At 40.9% G+C, this 23,728-nt stretch overlaps 1 protein-coding gene across 2 annotated transcripts in view; it reads left to right on the forward strand.

Moving 5' to 3' along the window:
* SMARCC1 (SWI/SNF related BAF chromatin remodeling complex subunit C1) overlaps positions 1-23,728 on the forward strand; it is a 106,799-nt gene that overhangs the window by 23,695 nt on the left and 59,376 nt on the right. For both annotated transcript variants that reach the window (XM_068933981.1, XM_009684134.2), the window contains exons 6-15: positions 385-454; positions 4,140-4,209; positions 5,985-6,060; positions 8,691-8,816; positions 9,510-9,628; positions 10,968-11,092; positions 11,938-11,997; positions 12,662-12,699; positions 15,697-15,818; positions 19,761-19,832. In XM_068933981.1, the coding sequence (XP_068790082.1) occupies positions 385-454; positions 4,140-4,209; positions 5,985-6,060; positions 8,691-8,816; positions 9,510-9,628; positions 10,968-11,092; positions 11,938-11,997; positions 12,662-12,699; positions 15,697-15,818; positions 19,761-19,832 (878 nt within the window). The remainder of the gene's footprint in view (positions 1-384; positions 455-4,139; positions 4,210-5,984; positions 6,061-8,690; positions 8,817-9,509; positions 9,629-10,967; positions 11,093-11,937; positions 11,998-12,661; positions 12,700-15,696; positions 15,819-19,760; positions 19,833-23,728) is intronic.

Raw genomic sequence — 23,728 nt, forward strand, 5'->3', positions numbered from 1 at the left:
ATTGTTTTGGACCAAATTGTGTACTTAGTGGAAAAGAAGTTAGAGATGCTTTCTTATATGAAATATTCATCGGTAGACTTGGATGAACTGATAGTTAAAGACGTATGTAGAGAAATGGGGCAGAAGGAACCGGAAAGAAGTATTTGAACTGAAAAGGGCAAGAGAAGACAAAGTAGTTTGTGAGCAATCTCTTAAAATAATTGCCTTTTTCTGCCACTTTTTAGAGGTGGTATTCTTAGTTTATGCACTGAAAATCAACCTTGAATATTTCTAGGCTACGTGGGATGTGGGTGAAAAGAAACAATGGAGAAGTTTAGGGGAATGTTTTCATGCACTGAAAGTTTCTCATGAAGTATTTCTTTTTTCCTTCCATCTTCCCCCCAGGGAACAGTAACTGAAGAGAAGTCAAAGGCTACCCACCATGTTTATCCAAGTCCTACCTCACTGGATGATGGTAAAGTTGCTTTCTGTGTGTGTGTGTGTGTGTGTTTTTTATTTTTATTTTTTTGAAGCGGAAGTAACCTTGTAACTAAATTCCTTTGGCACTTACAGGAGTTTTCACACAGACTGTTCTCAGCCTGCTTCTGAGAGCCACTTAAAAAGTATCTATAGGATTAACAACGGCAAATAAATTCACTATGTCCTACTTCTAACTATCCGTTATAATATTTCCATTTTTTTAATAGATATAACATTTTCTGGAAAGATATATAACAGTGAATATTCTTCAGTGATTGGACTGGAAGTTGAGATATTGGTTTTTATTGCTGAACAGAGTTGTCAGCATTATACAAAGCTGATAGAAGTTTTATTCCCCTTCAGCCTATAAGTTACTTGGCACAAAGCTAAAGGTCTGGAAGAAATAAAACGGAAATTAGATAAAATAAATCTGAAAGGATGGATAATGGAAGTTAGTAGGCTTAAAACTAAAGTTTCCATTGACTTTTTTCTTCCTTGGTGTCCCCCAGTAATTTATATTAGCCCCTTATTTTTAGGTATGCAGGCCATAAAATTGGAATCGATACCAAGTTAAGCATGGGATTTCATGACTGAATTGAAGTAACAGTGATAATTTGAGAGTGAATCGCAAGTGTGTAAGAATAGGTCAAAATGTTGACTATTGCAGCATTTATCTTGCTGGGAAACACTACTAGGAATCAACTAGATGTATGATGGGTAGCACAGATGCTAAAAAAGTGAGGATGAAAATACTTTCTGCCATGCTCTGCTCTTTCCAGGTGACAGATTGGGAAAGCTGGTCTGTCCACCGTGTCAAATCTTAGGCAACGATGGATGTAATAAGTGGATTTGATAAATTGAGATGGTTGGCGTAATTATAATGAAATCTGCCTCTATATGAAGTACATAGCTTCCACCAAAGCAGTTTCTCAGCTGTTTGCTGCAGCTGTTAAACTGAGCTGTTAAGCTACTTGATCTTAAATATATTTCATTGTCTAGTAGGTCAATGTCGTTGAGTCCGAACTTCCCTTGACATCACAGAATGGCCAAGATTGGAAGGGACCTCTGGAGATCATCTAGTCCAACCCACCCTGCTCCAGCAGGGTCACCTAGAGCACATTGCCCAGGATCATGTCCAGGCAGGTTTTGAATATCTCCAGCAAAGGAGACTCTACGACCTCTCTGGGCAACCTGTCCCAGTGCTCTGTCACCCTCGCAGGAAAGAAGTTTTTCCTCATGTTCAGACAGAACTTCCTGTGTTTCAGTTTGTGCCTGTTGCCTCTCGTCCTGTCACTGGGCACCACGGAGAAGAGTCTGGCCCCATCTTCTTGACACCCTCCCTTCAAATATCTATATGCATTGATAAGATGCCCCCCCTCAGTCTTCTCTTCCCTAGGCTGAACAGTCCCAACTCTCTCAGCATCTCCTCATGTGACAGATGCTCCAGTCCCTTCAGCATCTTAGTGGCCCTTTGCTGGACTCGCTCCAGGAGCTCCATGTCTCTCTCGTGCTGGGGAGCCCAAAACTGGACCCGGCATTCCAGATGTCGGAATAGGGCTGAGTAGAGGGGCAGGATCACCTCCCTCGACCCAGTGGCAACGCTCTTCCTAGTGCAGCTCAGGATCCCATTGGCCTTCTTGGCCACAAGGGCACATTGCTGGCTCGTGGTCAACTTATCGTCCACCAGGACTCCCAGGTCCTTCTCCGCAGAGCTGCTTTCCAGCAGGTCAGCCCCGAGCCTGTCCTGGTGCCTGGGGTTATTTCTCCCCAGGGGCAGGACCCTGCCCTTGCCTTCTGTTGGAGTTTTGCCAGAAGTTCCTTGCTCATCCATGCAGGTCTCCTGCCCGCTTTGCTCAACTTCTTACTCAGAGGGATGCACTGCTCTTGAGCCTGCAGGAAGTGATGCTTGAATATTAACCAGCTGTCCTGGACCCTCCCCCCCTTCCTTCCAGGGCCCTACCCCATGAGATTCCTCCAAGTAGGTCCCTGAAGAGGCCAAAGTTAGCCCTCCTGAAGTTCAGGGTTGCAAACTTACTTATTGCCCTGCTTCTTCCGCACAGGACCCTGAGCTCTACCATCCCACAGTCACTGCAGCCAAGGCTGCCCCCAACCTTCACGTCTCCAAGCGGACCTTTGTTTGTTAGTACAAGGTCCAGCAGCACATGTCTCCTCATTGGCTTCTCCACCACCTGTGTCAAAAAGTTATCATATATTAGATTTTTCTGTTACTCCTGGCACCGGATCTCCACTAGATGGAAGTGTTCACTTCCATATAGGAATGATTGTGGATTGTTTGTCCTCTGGTGCTTGTCTACATATATTCTGTACTTCTGGGAATTTAATGCCTATTCACACATCTGTATTTAATTTGAACCACTTCGCCTTTTTTGAAAAAAATTGAGCACAGCGGGTCCTAGCTATCTTATATTCAATGAACGTGTGGGAGTGCTAGGCAGAGCTCTCTTTTAACCCCTGATTGTACTAAGATGAGACAACAGCCATGAATTCAAGGAGTGTAGTATTATACAGGTTCAGATCCTCAGGATCTGCTAGTCCCACTTTGGGCAATATTCGCAAACTGCCCTTTCTCCCCCTTCGTTGTTGTGTTGAGGAAAGATGGATTTCATTTGGAGAAGGAGGTTGTTGCACTGTCTCAGTGGTATGATTTAACAATGAAGTCAACTTTAAAACACCAGTCAAACTGAACTTGCACCTTATTGCGACATTAGCGAAATACTCGTGTCGCTCAATAGGTCTGTATTAACTTGAAGTCTGTATTAACAATGTTGTGACAGAAGAAAGTTGAAATTTAAGTCTCGTTATGCCATCAATCTTTTGGAAGTGTTTTAATAAAAGTCAGTTTCACTCCCTTCTCTCCTATCCCCATGAAATTCTTCCTTCAAAACTCTCTTTTTGTCTTTTTTAAAATACCTCTTAAGAGTAGAGTTTAATAGTGGGAAAAGGGTCCTGTGGAATAAGTGTGAATCAATAAGAGAAGGTAATGAGGGGATTCAGAACTCTGACCAGGATGCAAAAAGAGAGAGGGGAGAGACTTAATCAGTTGACACGGAAATGTTTTGGAAGAAGTTTAAGCTTTTCAGTTACATTATATTTAAGAGTATTTATGCCAAAGGATTGGAGAACCTCTCTCTTTCCATGTTGTTGTTGTGTTTACCGAATGTCACCTCGGAGGATTTGCTTTACCCCATTGTGACTTCCAGGCCCAAGGAGCCAGAGTATTTGGGAGATGTGATAGGACGACGTGAACTGATAGAAAAAAGTTTCCAGTGTTTCCACCTGTCAGCCAGAAACCCTTCCTTTGCTTCTGGTTTTGGGTCTGTTGAGAAACAGATGACAGTTTCAAACCTTACTGGATTTTGATTTTGTGTAAGTTAGATTATCAGTATGTGGCCAGGGATGGAAATGATTTTAGCAGGAAAATGATTTTGTTCGTATAACGTCTGTGCAGTATACTGGCAGAGCACGTGCATGTTTTAGACGTGGCAAAGATAATACAGGCAAGTTTCTTTTTACTAAACAGATCAGGGCACTCTAATTTCACTGCAGTAGACTTTGAACAAAGATGATTGCAGTAACCTTGTGGTATGGAAAAGCAAAATAATGTTTAAATTGTTTCACAGTCTGATGAACCTGATGCTGGATCTTTCTCCCCTTTGCAGATGAATGGTTGAGACCTGTGATGAAAAAAGACAAGCAGGTGCTGGTACACTGGGGTTTTTTTCCAGACAGGTAAAGAAAGGTGGGGGAAGAGAGCATATCCCAAATCTTGCTCAAGTTTGTTGAAGGAGAAGTGTTACCTAAAATGTGCAAGTAGGCCAATCCGTGTCCTCAAACAAGCTGTTCCTTTAGCTCATTGGGTCTTACCTCTTCTGATATCAACGGTCTGTACTCTGCTTGATGCGTTCCTGGTGCTCTGTGGCTATCGGTAGTGAATCTGAATTGGGGGTGTCCTAACTATGTGGACTACAACGATGCTCTTTTCTCGTTCTGCAGGGTATGACTGTTTTGTTTTATGCTGGCTCTTCTAAAAATTTAACCCAAATACTCAGTACTGCATTTCTTCTGTTTTGTTTCTGAAAGATTGTACATCAGGATTTATATTATGAAGCAAGCGGAGTTGGTCTTATGGAATACAACCACTGAGTGACTTGATATTGCCACTGTTTTTTGTAGTGTCCAAGACTTGGTAAAAGACTTAGTGGCTTTAAAACTGAAATAGTCATACCTGCTTGTGATACTGGCAAGTGGCTGAGGCTAGAAAAGGAGTGCACTTCTCTGCAGATCCACTGATAGGGCTGTAAACTGAACCAGATCTCCAAAGTCACAGTGAGCATTTCCAAGAAGTTAATAAAGCTTTAAAGCCAAAAGGGGGGTCTTTAATCATCTAGTTGGGCTTTGTTCAATGAGAGAGAGGGATTTCGCTTCATGGATTGCCTTCAATCAAGTGCAAGTCACTGCTGCAAGCATATTTGAGAGAGCTGTCTTTAGTTTTCTGAAGATGTTAAAAGGTAGCTTATGTACCATTTAAATGTATTTGTAATAATTGGTTTCTGAGCCCTGACTATGAGAACACGAAAGACTGAAAACTCGACACTGAACTGTGTTTAAACAGTCTTTTTGGGAGATAAAAATCTGCTCTGCTGCCCATGCGCAGAATTCTTGGGGGCCACGTGTGTTTTTCAGTGGAAGAGAGCAAACAATCACGCTTAAGTTTCTCTGCTCATATAGATGAAGAACTAAATATTTTTCTATTTGTATCGTATCAGTTATCAGTTTTATATGTTGACTCTGTGTATGTGTGTATATATGTATTTATAAATATCCATGAAAACAGGAAAAATGCTATATACACATCCCTTCCTGTTTATGACTTAATCAAGTCACTTAATACATGCCTGGAGTTGATTACACAGTGTTTTGGCTCTTAATGTTACTGAGTGCAGATTCTTATTGTTTATGGCTAGGCTTTTTGGGGAATAGCGTGTGGAAAAGTGAATGTAAATAGTAGATGGATTCTACAGCAGTAGGGTTTGTAGGAGAGGATGCGCAATCCTTTCTTTCTAGGAGTCCTTTCTAGGAGTCCAATATCTCTCACTGTACACCCATGAGAGTGGGAACAACTTATTTAACATAAAACCAGAGTTTGAAGAGGTGACCTGGAAATTGTGCATGTTCTCCTGAATCTAATGACTAGATGTGTAATTTCAAGCTGGAGCAGTTTTCACTGAGATGATTTCTGAATTCAGAAAGTTATAAATGTACATTGGATGCTTTGGTCCCCTCATTTTCAATGTGTTTAAAAAAAAAAAAAGCCGAAACTACTCCTCTAGCAGAAAACAGTGATTATTCCTTTATTTGACTCTTCACTGAGTGGAGAATAACTTGCTATTCTATCCCAGTGGTATGATCAGGTTGTGTTAAAGTTGCTGAATGAATATTGCTGCTGGTGATCTAGATGAACAGCCCAGGGTACCAATTTTGTTTTCTCATGACTTTTCTCACAGCTATGACACTTGGGTTCATGCTAATGAAATAGATGCTGAAATTGAGGATCCTCCAATTCCTGAAAAGCCGTGGAAGGTAAGTCTCTCTTTAACAGTTCCCCAAAATTGTTGTGGTATATGTCATCCTCAGGTGCTACTAGATGGATGTTTTAAAGTGCTGCTGAATATCAATGCCTGTATTTCCATATATATGGAAAAGGAGAGCGATTCTTTTAAGGCCATAATGAAAACATCTAAAACACTTCTTTGGACTGGGGAATTATACCATTGAAAAACCCTTTTGTCAGTGGAAAGGGAGAACAATGCATCCCTATTAATGACAAAATAACTAATCATTTTGACTTGACTTTGTATTAAAGGTAACTCCTTTCCCTACTGTTGAAATGCAGCCGTCTCTGAGATGAAACCTGGTAACTCATTATTTGAGCATGATGGTATCATACACTGTCTAAGGGGAAGAAGTGGGGAGAATACCATATCTTCATGATATTTTTGAAACAATGTTATTAGAGAAAATAATCTAGTTCGAAAATGGAGTTTGCCACACACACATATTACAGGACTTAAAACTTTTTTTTTCTGCAGAAAGTTCATCTGTTTTAAAGACTCATAAATCAGTATTTTCATCCTAAACGAGCATGCTATCTTGCTAACAGAGGATATATCTACTGCTGGGCCCTTTCTTCAGGACACAGCATGTTCAAATATAACATGCAGCCAAACTATTTGCTGACTGCGACCTGCATGGGTCACTATGGATCGTGGATCTTCTTCCCTGCATGTGGCAGGTCGGAGGGGGGTGGTCTTTCTTCCCTGAGCAGGCAGTCTTGTAGTCTTACCTCTCTGCTCCATCCTGGTATGATGTGACTGCAGAAGACTGGCGGTTCAAGCTGTCAAAGTTCATAAAGGCTCTATTGGAACATTTTTTCAAAGTTCTGAAGGAGGAATTATGCTTGGTAGTCTGCTGTCGTATTGACATCAATTCAGTATTTTGCTTACAATTTGGAGATGGCTTTTAGGATTACAAATCTTTTTTTAATAGAAAGTTTTAGGGTTTCTCTTTCTCTTTTCCTGGAACTAAATGACATGGCAGTCATAGGTTAGGCTGGGTTTTGCTTGCTGCTGTGGACTAATATCCAGTGTCATCTAGTTTTTTGTTAAATGGCTTTCATTTTTTCTATGGCTGCTTCAGTGATGTGAAACTGAATCACTGCATTGCTGAGGCTGTCAAGTTCCATTTGAAAAGTGTATAAAATATTTTTTGAAACAACACCTGAAACGTTTTTCTAGAAAGTAATAGCCACAGTATAGACATGGCCAAAATATTAGCTTCAAATCTGAATTTTGAAGCCTATGGCACAACTGAAATCTTGCTATTCTATTTGAATTACTGTAAAGGCAACTTATTGCCACCGCTTTCAGTGTTGGCAGCAAAACTGAGCTGAGGTCTGGCTGACAAGTCCTGCCCCTGCCCTCCAGCTCCATGTTCACACTGGTACGTGAAGCTCTTGAGTTGGTTTGTCTTGGCTCAGTCCTGATGTAAAGGCCAGTTTCTGTATGCCCTTTGTACAGTGCATAGTTCAAATTTCTTGATTTCACTAAAGTTGCCAAATGCGTTGAGACTGCTAAAAAAAAAAAAAAAATTGTAGTGCGTGAACTGCAACTGTCACTAGAGTCATAACCAACTCAAAAGTCTATAAGAAAACCTGGAGCTGATTTAAGAATCCCAGGGTGTCATATCTTGCTTTTCCATTTGGAAAGGTTCAGTTGGAATGGGAACTCTGTTTTCTAACTGATGTCGTATGATGAAAAAAGAGCCAGCGTTTCTCTGTCTGTAGAACACTTGGGCGCTCAAACCAACAACGGCAGCTTTTCTTAGCTTCTTTACATGAATTGTTTTCTTTGTAGCAGAATGGTTTGTCTTTTTGATTTAGTTCATTGCAAGAAAACAATGCAAAATAGTTATCACACAGTAATAAATTTTACTTTGTTGTCCTACTATTGGACTTACTTTTTTATACGTAACATGCAATGTTGTTCTGTGTCTCTGTTGCTAATCTGAATAGGAGAGTTAAAAGGGCAATTCAGGTCAGAAAACAGTTTGATTTCTGTTCAAAAGCTACTCATTCCAAGTAGCTATTTATGAATAACTAGAACACATGCTATTTGTATAAATATATATATATAATACTGAAGTTCAAGGATCTGTTTTTCTTGTACAGCTGTGTAAACTAGAACTTTATTTGAAGGTGGATATTTTGCTAAGTCAACATGTTAAATCCTTTCTTTTTCAAGGCTTCTTTTTTCTTTTTCTTTTTTTTTTTTAAGGTGATCTGTCTTGTACTTGAAAGATTTTGCTGGTAATTTTCAGCATCCAAAATACCCTTTTAATGCAGAGCCGTTGTTCTGGCCGTGAGAACTAACCTCACACTTCAGAAGGCTTAAAACAACTGAGGAACAGACATACAATTCAGTAGAGTTATTGTGGGTGTATTCATCCTTTAGTGCGCTGCCTTATATGGACCTCATCTCATTTATTATATGTGAAACCATTGTGAGATAGTCAGAACTTCAGACCTTTGTAACCAAACTGCAAGTATTTCATTCATCTTAGTAGGTCTGCTGTGGAGTTGGTGCTTTTTTTGTTTTGTCTTTGTTTGTTTTTCAAAAAACATCAGCGTGTTAATATGTCCATCTGTTCTTTAGGTTCATGCCAAGTGGATTTTGGACACAGACGTATTCAATGAGTGGATGAATGAAGAGGATTATGAGGTAGATGAGAACAGGAAATCAGTGAGTTTTCGACAGAGAATCTCCATGAAAAATGAAGAGGTAAGGTGCTTCTCAGCTTAGTGAGTGACCTGTCAATACATTAATATTCTTTGTCTCTGCATAAGTCAATTCTGGGGCTCAAAGCTGCTAAAATTAGGCTAGTTGAACAGTGTCTGAGGTACCATGATAACACAGTCTAGTTTAGTTTTCTTCTGACATGTCCGTCTTTTATCCAGAAGCATAATTGTATCTTTTGATTTTCCCCCCACCAGCATAAGAGATAAAGCCCACTTTGTGCTTTCTTACGAATGAAAGCGTGGGGTACATTAAACAGAAACAGTTAATTTTTGATTTCCAAATTCTGAACCAAAATATTTATTGGGACTAATCTTTGTATCCCTCCCAATACAGGGAGTTAGGACACTGAAAACACGTCCATTTATCCTGGAAGCCAGGCTACTCGTTGGGAAATCCTAATGGATGGACTAAAGTCAGAAGTTAGTGTTTGAATCATACCGTTTTAAGAGCACAGTTCTTAAGTAGATAGCCAGAGCAGCAGCTAAGGGATGGCTATAGAAAACTTAAGGCATTTCACATTAATAAATGGAAATATTCTGGAGCGGAATGTGGTGCTTGCTGTGATATTATTGCTTTTAGCCCCTTTGTTGTAGGATGTATTAAGGAAGACTGCAGCCTACCACGCTTCAGTAACGTAGTGTTTGGGATGGGCTAATAAGTTCACTTCTCTTACAGCCGGTACGTAGTCCAGAGAGGAGAGACAGGAAAGCAGCAGCAAGTACTAGGAAGAGAAAGCATTCTCCCTCTCCTCCTCCTACTCCAGTGGAATCAAGGAAAAAGACAGGGAAGAAAGGGTAAGTGTCTTAACTCACGGGAGGCGAGATTAATTTCGCTTGAAGAAGTGCTTGTGGAAGGCTTTCTCACTTGCTTCACTTTAGATTGCAGCGGCATAATTATTTCCGCAATAATTTGCGTGATTTTGTTAGTGCAGTATACTTAATTTCTCTGTTCCACTGTAGAAATCTATTGCCTGCGGGTGGAGGAGAATCTGGTGCAAGTTATCACGTTACCTGTGCCTCAGTGACAGGGTTCTCAGTAATGCATTGAGAGTAGAGCTTGTCAAGTGAAAAGCTGCACTACTGCTTCTAATATAATTCAGACTCATTTAGTTCTGTTAAGAGTGAGCATGTAGCGCATGTACGCTTTTTAAAGGACAGCCCCATATATCACTCTATTTAATTGAAAAAGGTTTTTTTTCCCCCAGTCTGCATAACTAGGCATTTTAAAGCCCACTTCTCATATTGGGCTTTGTAACAGAGTAGCATTTGTTAATTACAGGTGGCCTAAAATAAGATTATGTGGTTTTTTTTTTCTTTTTTCATTCAGTAAAAACGGCTTACAGAGAAAAAGCTTTTAATTAATGAGGTTTGTGTGTTGATGTAGAGGGGAGCATATTTTTAAAACTGGAAACCCAGGTATTGTTTAACATGAGCGTTTGGGGGGACCTAATAAAATAGGACTGGAAATTCATCATTCGAGATGAGAAAGAATTAGTTCATTTGAATGATTTCCCTTCCCCCCTCCACTTTGATCTGCAACGTTGAGTCTTAGACTCTGTAAGTAGAGGCTTAGGTAATTCTGTTTTCGTACCCAGAGTGGCCTCCTTGGGAAACCAGACGTGATTGTCTAAGACAACTTTTTTTAAAGAGAAAGCATGTCTTGAAATGGTCTGCCTCTTTTGTTTTGTGCAGCAGATGCCCTTATTGAAACTTTAAAAAAAGACAAGTGTAGGTGAATCACTAATCTGTTGAATCTCACTAATATGCAAAGTGCTGGCAACATATTGCAGACAATTTTGGGTTGGAATTAAGAATTTATAGAGTGTTGCTCTGTAGTGTTGAAACAATGGGAAAAGACTGTTATTTATTTGAAACTGAGAGATACTTCTCTGTGTTGCAATCTGATTAGAATGCAAGAGGTGCTCACTAGCATCCTTTTAAATGCTTCTTCATCTTAATAATACACAGAGAAGCTTTTTCTTTAACTTGCCGGCACCATTTTGTACAGCACTCTTGCTGTTATAAAAGTATTTTGACCAATTCTTTAAGCCTGAAATCTGATGAAGACAGAGGTCAAGATGAGAACCTTGTGACAGTTGCAGCTGGCAGAGACTTTGTGTATTATCTGTTGTAGACAAGCAGCCTTATATGGGAAAAGGAGAGGGCAGAAAGAAGAAGATGAACAAGAAGATCTTACTAAGGACATGGAGGACCCCACACCAGTTCCCAACATAGAAGAAGTGGTACTTCCCAAAAATGGTAAAAAATGCCTAGACTGCATTTTTGAATGTTAAAACAATTGCTTAAACAGCATAGTGAAAATTTGCATGTGTTTTATCAAACCCTTGGAATACTCCATGGCTTTGGGGTAGGATGATCTGTGCCCATCTAAATTTTAAGTAGTCAAGGATTCAAGTTTGACCACTGTGCTTAGAAGGGTAACAGGTTTGCCTCCTTTTGTGTGTTTTTGAAATACATTTAGGAAAATCCACTTAAATGTTTAGTTATGCCTGTATTAGGATTGCTCTTGCTCGATTGTGTCATTTTGGAGTGCGGAGTTTTCTGGAGCAAAAGGATAGCGTTGTCAAGTACCCAAGATAGCCAAAATCAAATTAGTGGAAACTCTGGCAACACGCCTAGTGCATTCAATTCTCAATCCCTTTCAGAAAAGTGCTTATCTATACAGTATCTGCACAATACCTGTTAAGTAAAGAGCAGGTCAGAGGTATAATGTAATTCCTCTCTGTTGGTCCCTGACACCAAACTATTCTTATTTCGTTCTACCTGTTTTGAACTTGCATGCAACACATAAGAATTGTTACATGTTGTGCAGATGGGAGGAGTGCAGTACTTGGTCCACTGAATGCCTGAATAAAAGCTGCAGTGTGTTCAGAGTTGAAGTTGCAGAGAAACCGAACAAATGATCTGTTGTACTGAGACTGCATAGTTCAGATTAAATCCTTTGAACTGCAAAGATATGAGCAACAAAATAGCCAACTGTTTGTTTGTAAGACAGTAAAAGCAAGCTGCTGCATGCTAGGTTTTGCGATAGTTGTATCTTGTTAGGTTACTCATCAGAATTTCGATCTTGCTTTCTTTCGTAGTGAACCCAAAGAAAGACAGTGAAAACACGCCTGTGAAAGGAGGAACAGTAGCAGACCTAGGTAAAATAAATAAATAAAGTATATTCTAGTAAAGTCATATTTTCAGATAATAGAATGAATATTTTTAAATCTCTCCATCTTAAAGAATATATAATTCCTGTCCTTTAATTATTTCAGTTTCTATATGCATCCCAGATGAAATGTACTGACTCTGCTCCCCTTTTGAGGCTCTGTTTCTCTTTAGGCATCTTCTGCTGTTTTTCAGAGTGACTATACATATACATGCATATATATATAAGCTCTTCTCTGGCAGACTTTTTTTCCCCCCCCCCCCCTCCTTACTGGGAGTCAGGGTGAATCACAGGTTCCCTGAGCTTTGCTAAGCTTTTGGCATAAAAGATCTAAACTAGTCTCCCATATCTTATTATACAAGACTACATCTAGGGCACTAGGCCAGGCAGTAATTAATTATGGATTGCCAAGTGTTGAAAAATTCCAGTTATTCTTGCTCTGTATTCCAGTTCTTATCTGTTCACTTCTCTGGGATAGTTGAGTGCCTGCATAAAAATGGGATTGTCTTGCTCCTTGATGTCTTGTGCTGTCCATTTTACTTTCCTCCTTGCTTCCCTCCCAAAACAAATATCCTCTTTGATTAAGCAGTGGTGTTGCTAGAAAGGCTTATGAGTGATCAGATGCATTTAGTTTAATTGTCTTTACCTTTCAGATGAACAGGATGAGGAGACTGTGACAACTGGAGGAAAGGTAACAGCAGCCGTTCGGTGCTGAGCTGAACTTGGTAGAAACTGAGATCATCTTGATTCAGAAGCTTACCACAGTAATGTTCAGTAGCGTATAAGATTAAATTAGTCGCTGGTGCGATTGTTTTTGGTTACAAAAATCATACCCTTTGTAGCTTAAAAAATGAAAGTGTGTGATTATTGTGTATTTTTAAAATCTAGTATATTAAAAACGAGGAGGAGACAGATGCAAAATACTTTGCTAGACTTTTGAAAAGTTACTCTCTTTCTTTACGTTTCAGGACTAAATCTAAACCCTAGGTAGATTTCCCAATCATTTGAATAGGATTGCCTGTGTAGCTTCTGTATTTAATTGCATTATTTGTATGCCAGGATCTATTTTTAACAGCTTATCTAGCAAGGTGGCTTCCTGCTCATGCAGATAAGAAAAGATCACATCTATGTTAGGTTTGTACAATTGCACGCCTGCATAGCCATAGATGCTTGGATGTGTTCTTAGTCGTACACCATCCGTTAAGACAATCTGACTTTCTCTTCATACCGATGGACTTCTAATTTTACTAGATTTCAGCTCATACATCTGATTTGTATATGTATTTTCAGAAACGTTCTGTACCAAACAGACTTTTTTTTTAGCAAATGTAGTTTGAGAGGAGAAGGGTGTCGGAAGTTAAGGGGATTAAAAGAGGAAGGATGACTTTTCTTAATAGCTATTGTCAGCTCCCTAAAGAGATTTAGAACGATTCCCTGTTGTCTCTCGGGGAATTCATTTCCCGGAAACAATACTTGATTGGTACTAATGACTCGTAAGATCTTTAGGGACTGCATTATTTTTTAGGTCTGTTCTGTTTCTCTTGAAATCTGGCTAAATTAGCGATTCAATCAAAGGAGAGTATTAGATGCTGAGTTACCTATGGTAGGATATGGAGATCAAGTATTGGTCTTTGTTAGAACTGCGCAAAAAGCTTGAGCCAGGGAAAACTTTAAAAATTGCCACTGCACACTGTGCACGAGAATCTGTACTGATGCAGTCTTACCTTTCAATGGGAAAGGAATGACTTCTTTAAGCTATTAATGTATGTGACCCATTCATCAGTTTTGTTTACTTTCTTCTCAGAACATCTTATATTTACTGTATTACTAGCAGTCTTCCAAGGAAACATCTACCCTCTCCATTATAAGCTTCTGTGATCTGTTAGCTGTGTTCCTAGTATGACAGGTTTGTCCACCTTGTATAACCAACATAATATATCCATACTTGGTGTCTGAGCTTTCACAGCATTTGACTACAATTCATCAATGAATGTTTTTATCTTCAGACTGCAGGACTAAGAATTTCAGAGGTTTACCCTAAACATATATGTTGAAAGCCTCTCAGAAGCCTTAATGCCATCCTGTGGGCTAATAAGTTGGCTTTTTGCTATCTGCTTTTTGGAAATGCTTTTGTCTCCTCAAAAAAAGAGCAGCTCAAAATCTCAAGTGAGGATTGCTAGAAAACCAGTGCTCTTCAAATAGCAGCTAAGGGTTTCTTATACAGTCTATATCATGTCCTGACCCTTTTCTTAGGCTACCTCTATGTAGCCTCTGTGGATCTGGAGAGACCTTGTGCTGGATCTCAAGCTGCAAAAGAAGACTCAGAGTACACGGAAGGCTTCTATTGTGAAGCAGCAGAAGTGACTGAGGTTCTAGCTGTAGTGGCTGCTCATTTGTGCATATTAATCTGTAGGCTGATTAAATGGAAAACTCTATATAGAATGTTATTGACTCAAGTAAAATGGCTCCTCACCTTCATATCAACTTAACAGAATTCAAAATATAGTTCTTAAAAACAGCATGAGATGTTGTGCCTGGGCCTAGTTTTACTTCACTTGACAGTTTACAAGTTAGCATTGTCATTCCTCTGAAGGTCTCTTCCTCTGAGATTAGTAACATTAACCTCCTGTTAGAACTGGAAACGTTAGCTTTGGCAGGTGCAATTTTTTTCACTCATATTGGTGGATAATGATTAAATAGCCAGTGGTAACTGCCATCAACATTGAAATATTTCCTACTGCCTGAGTCTGCTCTAAGAATGAGAGGGGATGCCCCCTGCACCTCCTAAGATTATTACCAGTTCATGACATGCCTCAGTACCCATTCCAGCCCTACAAGTAAGTGGGGGTATACTCCCATTAATATTCCCCTTCAGGAAGAACGAAATCCAAGCAGAGAGAAGCTGTCAAACTCGAGCAAACTCATGGGCACTTTCACCCTCCAAGTGGAAACAAGTACAAGAATACGCACAGTTATGAATTGAGCTTACTATGTTTTCATCACAAGAGTGAAACACCTAAGACCAGTTTTAAGGTTGATTAAAGTGAGTTTATCTAAGGAAGAATTTAGGGTAACCAGAAGCAGTTTTGCAGAAAAGAAACTCTTACAGCTGACAAATGTCTCCTAGTAAAGCTAGGAAAAGTAGTGAGTCTGATTTCTTTTCTTATTCTTTTGAGGAGTAAGAGTTAATCAGGGAAGAGAAAATACTTTTTAGAAAATATTGACAGTTGGTAAAGTGTCAGCTTCTGGAGACGGCAGCAAGAGCTGGGCAAACAGCTTGCAAAGTACTCTAGTTCAGTGCTGTATTTATTACATGCGGTTGCAGTATATGTAAATTGAAATGCAAAGACATACTTACTCCTATGGTTAGTGCATTTAATCTTATAACCGGGACATGAAGCATGATCCAACTGTAGTACCAAGTATGTCCTTGAAGTTTGAGAAAATTGGCTATGTAAAAGAACTTCCTGTTGGCCTTATACTTCCTTTAACTTCTTTTTAAAAACACAGATTGTACTTTCTCTGATCCTTGAGGCTTTCTCAGCTGACCAGAGATTGCACCAAGGAAAATCTATTCTTCACAGGATGGAAAAGTATTTTTGGATTAACTTTTTGCTGGCTGAGAGTTCTTAGGTGTCTATCTCTGTTCTTGCAACCTAGTAACCATTGTATTCCCCCAATGATACAGGAAGATGAAGATCCTAACAAAGGTGATCAAAGTCGATCAGTTGATCCAGGTGAAGATAATGTCACAGAACAAACCAACCACATCATTATTCCAAGCTATGCATCGTGGTTTGACTACAACTGGTAAGAAAGTAATTTGGAATTGGAGGAAGATTTAGAGTTTTGGAGGTTGATAATAACTTACAATAACTCAAGCTGAGAGCTGAAAGTAAGTACCTGGGTCTAGCTCCCATGTTATGCGTACATCTTTTCCATTTAAAAATCTTCCTGAGCAGACTTCTGGTGTTTTTCAGGGATTAGGAGTGAGGAGGAGAATTTCCAGTAGCATAGATCTTCAGTCTACTTTCTCAGCAATTTATGCTTTACACTGATTTTCACAGAATAAAAATTCCTTTCTCTTCACTACTTCCCTAGTCCTTGCGTGATCTTCCTGTGTTGGCATCTGCTTCTGAAATCTGATGGCTTTTAATATTTGCTTCAGATTTTGACTGTGAGGATAAGTTGCTAATTGTTCAGGATGCTTGTTTCGTTTTGGGATCCTCCTTGGAATGATGAGTTCATGGCTTGCTATAACCATATAGTTCATTATAGTAACCCTAATGTTCGCTGTAGATGCAAACATTTGTACTGTGGGAAGAGAAGGAAGTGACTGGGAATGAAAGTCACTCTTTACAAGTCAAACTCCCATGTAGTGTGTGTGGGGGGTGTGTGTGTGGTTTTTGTTTGTTTGTTTTAAAAAGAGAAACATGGTTTGAAAACAGAATGAAGAGTTGACAGTTGTCTGGAAAGGCTGTCATTTGAGAGTGTGTCCTTTCTTTAGGAGTTGAGACGTTGTTTAGGCTGGAACCTGGAAAAGCCATGCTAAGACACTTGAATATTAGGATTCATACGTAACCGATAGGTGACCCAAGAAGTTGGCATTTCTGGTGGAATAGCTTCACAGTAGTGAATTAGGATGAGATCTGAGCTATTAGTGTAAGACTTGTTTCAGTTTCTAGCTCTGGCAAACAGTTACCTTGAGTCAGTTGCTTAGGCTATGTCTATGCTAATAGCTTGAGTTAGCAGGAGGCGTTGGATGTCTGTGAGCAGTTACAGGGCTGTGATCCCGTTGGGATCATGGAGATGTGGTGGGGTAGCTCACGCGACTAGAACGCAGTGATGGATGGATACAGGCTCTTTAGGAAGGACAGGCCTGGAAGGCAAGGAAGGGAGTTGCTCGTGCGTTCCAGCCGCTTTCTCACATAAAGAAATTCTACCTGGGAACAGATGAGGGGCTGCCTGAGAGCACATGGGTCAGGATTAGTGAGCAGACCAACGTGAGAGATATCATAGCGGGTGTCCACTGTAGACCTACTGATCAGGGAGAAGTAGTAGATGAGGCTTTCTTTAGACAGTTGGAAGGAGTCTTACGTTCACAGGCCCTGGTCCTCATGGGACCACCCTGATATCTGCTGGAGAGACAACATGGCAAGGCATAAGAAATCCAGGAGGTTTCTGGAGTGCATTGACAAATTCCTCACAAGATCCAGGAGCTGATGAGGAGAGGCGCTTTGCTGAATCTCACACTTAACAAACAACAAAAAAATGGTGGGGGATGGGAAAGTCAGGGGCAGCCTTGGCTGCAGTGATTGGAAGATGGTGGAGTTGAGGATCCTGCAAGGAGAGAGCAGCACAAAAAGCAGGATCGCAACTGTTGACTTCAGTGGAGTAGTCTTCAGCCTCTTCAGGGACCTGCTTGGAAGAATCCCATGGGGTATGGCTCTGGAGGGAAGAAAGATCCAAGAGATCTGGTTGATAGTCAAGGATCACCTTCTCTAAGCTCAAGAATGGTCCATTCCAATATGCAGGAAATCAAGCAAAGGCAGCGGGAGGCCTGTGTGGATGAACAGGTTGCTCCTGACAAAACTCCAACATCAAAAGGAAGCGTACAAGAGGTAGAAACAAGGGCAGGTGATCCAGCAGGAATATAGAGACACTGTCTGAAGATGCAGACATGTGGTTAGGAAAGTCAAAGCCCATCTGGAACTGAGTCTGGTGAGAGATGTGAAGGGCAGCATGAAAAGTTTGTACAAAAGTTTGTACATCAGCAGCAAAAGGAAGTCTAGGGAAAATGCGGGCGCACTGCTGAATGGGGCAGAGGACCTTATTACAAAGGACATGGAAAAGGCTGAGGTACTCAGTACCTTCCTCCCCTCACTCTTTACTGGTTGGACTGACCCTCAGGAATTCCAGACCCCTGAAACCCGTGGGAAACTCTGGAGCAAGGAAGACTTTCATTTGGTGGAGGAGAATCGGATAAAGGACCATTTAAAGGAATTGAACATACACCAGTCTTTGGGCCCTGACGGGATGCACCCATAAGTGCTGATGGAGCTGATCAATGTTGTTGCAAGACCGCTTTTGATAGCCTTTTGAAAGGCCGTGGCAATTGGAAGTTCCCGAGGACTGGAAGAAAGTAGATGTCACTTCTATCTTCAAGAAGGGCAGGAAGGATGACCTAGGGAACTACAGGTTGGTTAACCTCACCTCCATACCTGGGAAGCTGATGGAGTAACTAATCCTGGAAACTCCTTTCTGAAACGTGAAGGAAAAGAAGGTGATCAGGAGTAGTAAGCAGGGATTCACCAAGGGGAAAATCATGCTTAACCAATCTGACAACCTTCTCTGATGGAATGACTGGCTGGGGAAATGCGGGGAGAGCAGTGGATGTTGTCTGCCTGGACTTCAGGAAGGCTTTTGACACACTCTCCTGTAACACCCTCACAGGCAAGTTAATAAAGTACGGGCAAGATGAACAGACAGTGAGGTGGACTGAGAACTGGCCGGATGGCAGAGCTCAGAGGGTTGTGATCAGTGGCGCAAAGTCTAGTTGGAGGTTTGTAGCTAGCGGTGTCCCCCAGGGGTTGATACTGGGAGCGGTATTGTTCAGCTTACTCATCACTGGCCTGGATGTTGGGACAGAGTTCACCTTCAGCACATTTGCAGATGACACAGAACTGGGAGGAGAGGTTGATACACCAGAGGGCTGTGCTGCAGTTCAAAGGGACCTGGACAGGCTGCAGAGCTGGGCAGAGAGGAACCTCCTGAAGTTCAACAAAGAGAAGTACGAAGTCGTGCCCGTGGGGAGAAATAACCCCTTGTACCAGTACTAGGGGCTAACTGGCTAAAAAGCAGCTTTGCAGAGACCTGGGAGTCCTGGTGACACCAACTTGACCACGAGCCAGCAATGTGCCCTTGTGGCCAAGAAGGCCAATGGGATCCTGAGCTGCACTAGGAAGAGCGTTGCCACTGGGTCGAGGGAGGTGATCCTGCCCCTCTACTCAGCCCTATTCCGACATCTGGAATGCCGGGTCCAGTTTTGGGCTCCCCAGCACGAGAGAGACATGGAGCTCCTGGAGCGAGTCCAGCAAAGGGCCACTAAGATGCTGAAGGGACTGGAGCATCTGTCACATGAGGAGATGCTGAGAGAGTTGGGACTGTTCAGCCTAGGGAAGAGAAGACTGAGGGGGGAGGCATCTTATCAATGCATATAGATATTTGAAGGGAGGGTGTCAAGAAGATGGGGCCAGACTCTTCGTGGTGCCCAGTGACAGGACAAGAGGCAACGGGCACAAACTGCAACACAGGAAGTTCTGTCTGAACATGAGGAAAAACTTCTTTCCTGCGAGGGTGACAGAGCACTGGGACAGGTTGCCCAGAGAGGTTGTAGAGTCTCCATCCTTGAAGATATTTAAAAACTGAGTGGACATGGTCCTGATTAAAAATATAAACTAACCACTATTGGCAGCCCCTCCAAGCTGCAAGTATTTATTTTGTGTCCAGTTGCAAGTAATTTAAAGCAAGCTGAGCAATACTTGAAACAGTCTTTGGACTGCCTTTACTGCTTTGCTTATTTGATGAAAAAAGTACTTAAATTTCAAAGGGTCATGCTAGAATGTTAGGATGTCAAAAAAGCGACCCTTACTTTAAATGTACTCCATCAAGATACGCGTTTTAAGGATATGTAGAGTACTCTGAAAGATTATATTCAGTATTGAGCATCTGACTTTTGTATTATCTTTACAGCATTCATGTGATTGAACGTCGTGCTCTTCCTGAATTCTTCAATGGAAAAAACAAGTCCAAGACTCCAGAAATGTAAGTCAAACACGTAAATATAAGCATGTAATGGTTCAGCAAGATAGAGCTTTCAATTGCATGAATCCTGTAGTCGATTCAGTTGTGCATGTGTTAATCACATACTATCTGCAGGTGCATGAAAGAAACAAAGAGCACCTGTACAACCGCTTCCTGTAGATTGATGTCGGCTGTGTGTTACTCTAGTATGGATAAAACTTGTGGATATCAAATAGGTAGGAGTAGGTATCCAAGAACAGCAAAAGTGTTGTCCTTCGACTGATATTGGGAAAAAAAAGCTCTTGAATTTTTTTTCTGTAGTATGGGACATGATAATCTTTCATAGACATCGGAAAAATTCCTTGATACTGTAGAAACTTGTAATCCTCCTTGCTTTTCTTGCTCTCTTGTGATTACACACTGTATTTTTGAGACTGAAGAGTTAGAACAGCAAGTTTGTTCTAGGAGGTTGTGTCAAGAGTATCAGATGCATTTTCCAGTTATCTGTGGGCTAAGTGTTTGTTAGATAGTTCCGTGGGCAGGTGATGGGTAATTGTGAATGAGAAGATGAGGGCCAAAGAATCACTCTTAGTTAGCACAGGCTTGAGATGTAGAAAAATGTTAACTTGTTTTTCAGAGATTAGGTAGTCTGATGTAGATCAGAGAGCTGGGGTTGTGCACTGCAGGAAGAAAAAATTTTATATAGCTGTAGCAGACCATCTAGTGCCTTAGAATTCCGGCCAGACTTAATAAATAAGTTCAGAATTAACTCAGTTGAATTTAGATCCAGGTTTGTACTTGTCTCATCTCCTTATGAGATCTGGTATCTGCTGCACAGCTTCAACAGTTCTTAATTCAAAATTACACAACCATGTTTGTTTAAGCTGCTTCAGGAAAGCTGTTAAAATGCTGAATGCTGTCTTGAAATATTGTAGGTTTTTCCATATAGAGAGCTATTAACTTCTGATCTGACTTAGAGATACAACAAGGTGAGACAGTGATTTTTGCATCAGAATGCTTTTCTTGAGAATCTACAGCTTGCCCTGCAAGCCTAGAATGTGCATTAATAAAAGTACGTCTCCCCTCCTTCTCTGAAAGTCTTCTGTTATAACAGTAAACTTAATTATTCAGAGCAATCTTGAAATGTGGATTAAAGAGATTGTTCAAATGCCTGATGTTGACTTTGTGCTTGTTTTTATTAAAACTATAATCTTAAAAACTAAGTTCACAAAAAGAGATTGTAAATTTGAATACTGTTGTGTGTCTGTCAGTTTGGACCATGGAAGTAGGCTAACTGTGTTCAGTTTATGCTGGTATCAAATGTTGGACTAGTTGCAAAGCAGCTTTGGGGGGGGGAGGGGGTTTAATCCAGTTTTTTTGTATGATCTCTTAAATGAACCATTTGAGATGTCTGCTCAATACATTGTATCAGTATCTGCACAGCTGTGTATTTTTCATACATAACAGATCTTCAGGCTAGTTTTTCTTCAATTTCTTAGTGCAACTGGTACTGTTAATGTCATCCTGTGTTGCTCTTCCAGGAGGTCAACAAGGCAGACTTCAGATACAATGTTCTTGTGCTTGAATCTTCTCAAGCACGACTGATGTTTTCTGAGGCTTCTAATTGAATCTTGAGGCAGAAATTAAAAACTCTATATCAAGTCAGGTAGGAACCACTCAGAAAAAGCTAACTGAACCTGAAGGCAAAAAAACCCCACGAGCAAATAGTCTGGTCTCATTGTGTGCTCTCAATTCACATTTATTGCAGGACACTTTATTTCATTACTGCTTCTTTGCTTATTTAAATGGTCAAGTGTCTGGAAATTCTCTTAACATTGAAAGATATTACTCAGCCTGCAATAGGTTCAATTTGATTTTTGATCCAGTTTACTTTCTGTATGCCATTTCTTTAGCATATGGGGCTTGGGGTGTAGAAAGTCTCATCAATTTCCAACAGTTGTTGCACACTGTCTTACAAGTAGTATACAGTAACGTAATTTGGTATATCCTTGCACTATGGAGTTGAAGGTTAAGCTGAAGAATGGGCCCTTTATTTTGTATGAAGAACCCCTAAACTGGAGAACTGTGAATTTGATCAGCTGTATATAAATTAGAGATTAGGAAAGGAAGATATAGAGTAGAAGCGTTGCTTATTGCGCTTGAGATTGTTAATGATAAGCATGCTGGGGCTGTATCAACGGGAGCGTAGCCAGTAGAATTAAGAGGAGTGATTTCCCCCCCCCCCCCCCCCCGCCCTTTACATCTTACTTGTTAAACTATATGGAATACCAGGTCTAGTTTTGGACTCTCTACTATAAGAAGGATGTTGATAAACATGCTCCAGGGAAGGGCCACCAAGATGGTCAGGGGGCTGAACAACATGTCCTCTGAGGAGAAGTTGAGGGACCTGAGCTCTTTCAGCCTAGAGAAGAGAAGGGATCCAAGGGGGATCTAAGAGTAGCTCCCAATGCCCACAAGGATGTTACTGAGAGGGTGGAGCCAGGCTCTTTACTGAGGTGCATGGCAGGAGGATGAGAAATAAGTCATAAACTGAAAGATGGCCAGCTTCAGAAAGGAACTTATTCACTCTGAGAATGATGAAGCACTGAAATAGGAGCCCTGGGGGGGTTGGGGGATGTAGAGCCTCGGAGTTTTCAGGACCTGGCTGGAGAAAGCTCTAAGTAACCTGATCTGACTTCCAGAAAAGAAAGCAGTGACCTTATTTCGAGCGGGAGGTTGACAGAGAGACTGCTTGAGGTCGCTTGCAGACCGAATGATTCTGAAGTCTTTACCTTCCCAGCTCTCTGTCTGTTTGAGTAGCTGAGGTAACTATAACTGCATTGTAATGATTCCAGAATGGTACTATGCTCAAAAAGTTTTACTATTCAGCATCTTTTGTGTTTCATGTTTTTCAGAACTTGGTGTTTAAGGCCGGCAACATTGAATTGTGAAGGAACGCTTATCTTTCAAGGGTTACAAGTCTTATTTTTAAAGCTACAGACTTGAATAGATATTAGTGTGGTCTCTTAAAACTACTGCTCTGAAAGGAAAAAAAGTGTTGCTTCGGTTATAGCTGTCTTGAAATAGCAATGGCTGCAGCTGCTGGAACGTTAATGGGTACTAGTCTGAGGCCACGCTAAGGCAGGAGACATGCTGCCTAGTTCTCTTTGGCTGGCGGTTTATCTGGAGAGAGCTTGGGGACAAGTGTGAAAGAACATTGGTCAAACTTTGGTTAGACAGCTAGATTAAGTACTGCGTGTTTGCTGCTGATGTGGTCAGTCTCAGAAGTCATAGCATCCCATGCTCCCTTTTTCAGTTGAGGTCAAAACATTGCCCCCTAATGCTAGTCAGTGAGCCACTACCAGTTGCCTGCCCCTGCATAAAGCAAATTAGAGATTCTCCTTTTTCCAACTTCTAGGTTATCCTAGAGATGCATCTCTCTTGCTGTTCAGGGATTTTAGGGATAGCATGTGTTCTTGGTTTTGTGTTCTCTTTTTAATAAAGTACAAACTTACTTCTCTGTGAATATGCCTACTGCTTCAGTGTTCAGGCTAGACAAAATGCCTTACTTAAAAAGCTCACAGATTCATTCTTGTGACAGTTATGCCTAGGAGGTTCAAGAATGTCTCGGAAGGGATTTTCTCTAAATACTAGTTGACTATCTTTCTTACTATTAACAAGTTTTAGCTGACGGGTCATGTCATTGTTCAGAACAGATTCCCTTCAGGATAAACTTTAGGTATATCTGTGTCTTAGGCTTATCTCTCTTCACCTAGTAATTCTACCTCAACTAATAAGTATTAAACTCTCTGTTCCTGCAGCCAAGACCACATTAAGGTACCCATCCTCAAGCAGGTGGCAACACAGTTCTCTCCAGGAACGTTTTAAAAACGTTGCTGCATGTTCCTCTGAGGAAG

This window comes from Struthio camelus, chromosome 2 (assembly GCF_040807025.1).
Source record: "Struthio camelus isolate bStrCam1 chromosome 2, bStrCam1.hap1, whole genome shotgun sequence".
Classification (NCBI taxonomy): domain Eukaryota; kingdom Metazoa; phylum Chordata; class Aves; order Struthioniformes; family Struthionidae; genus Struthio; species Struthio camelus.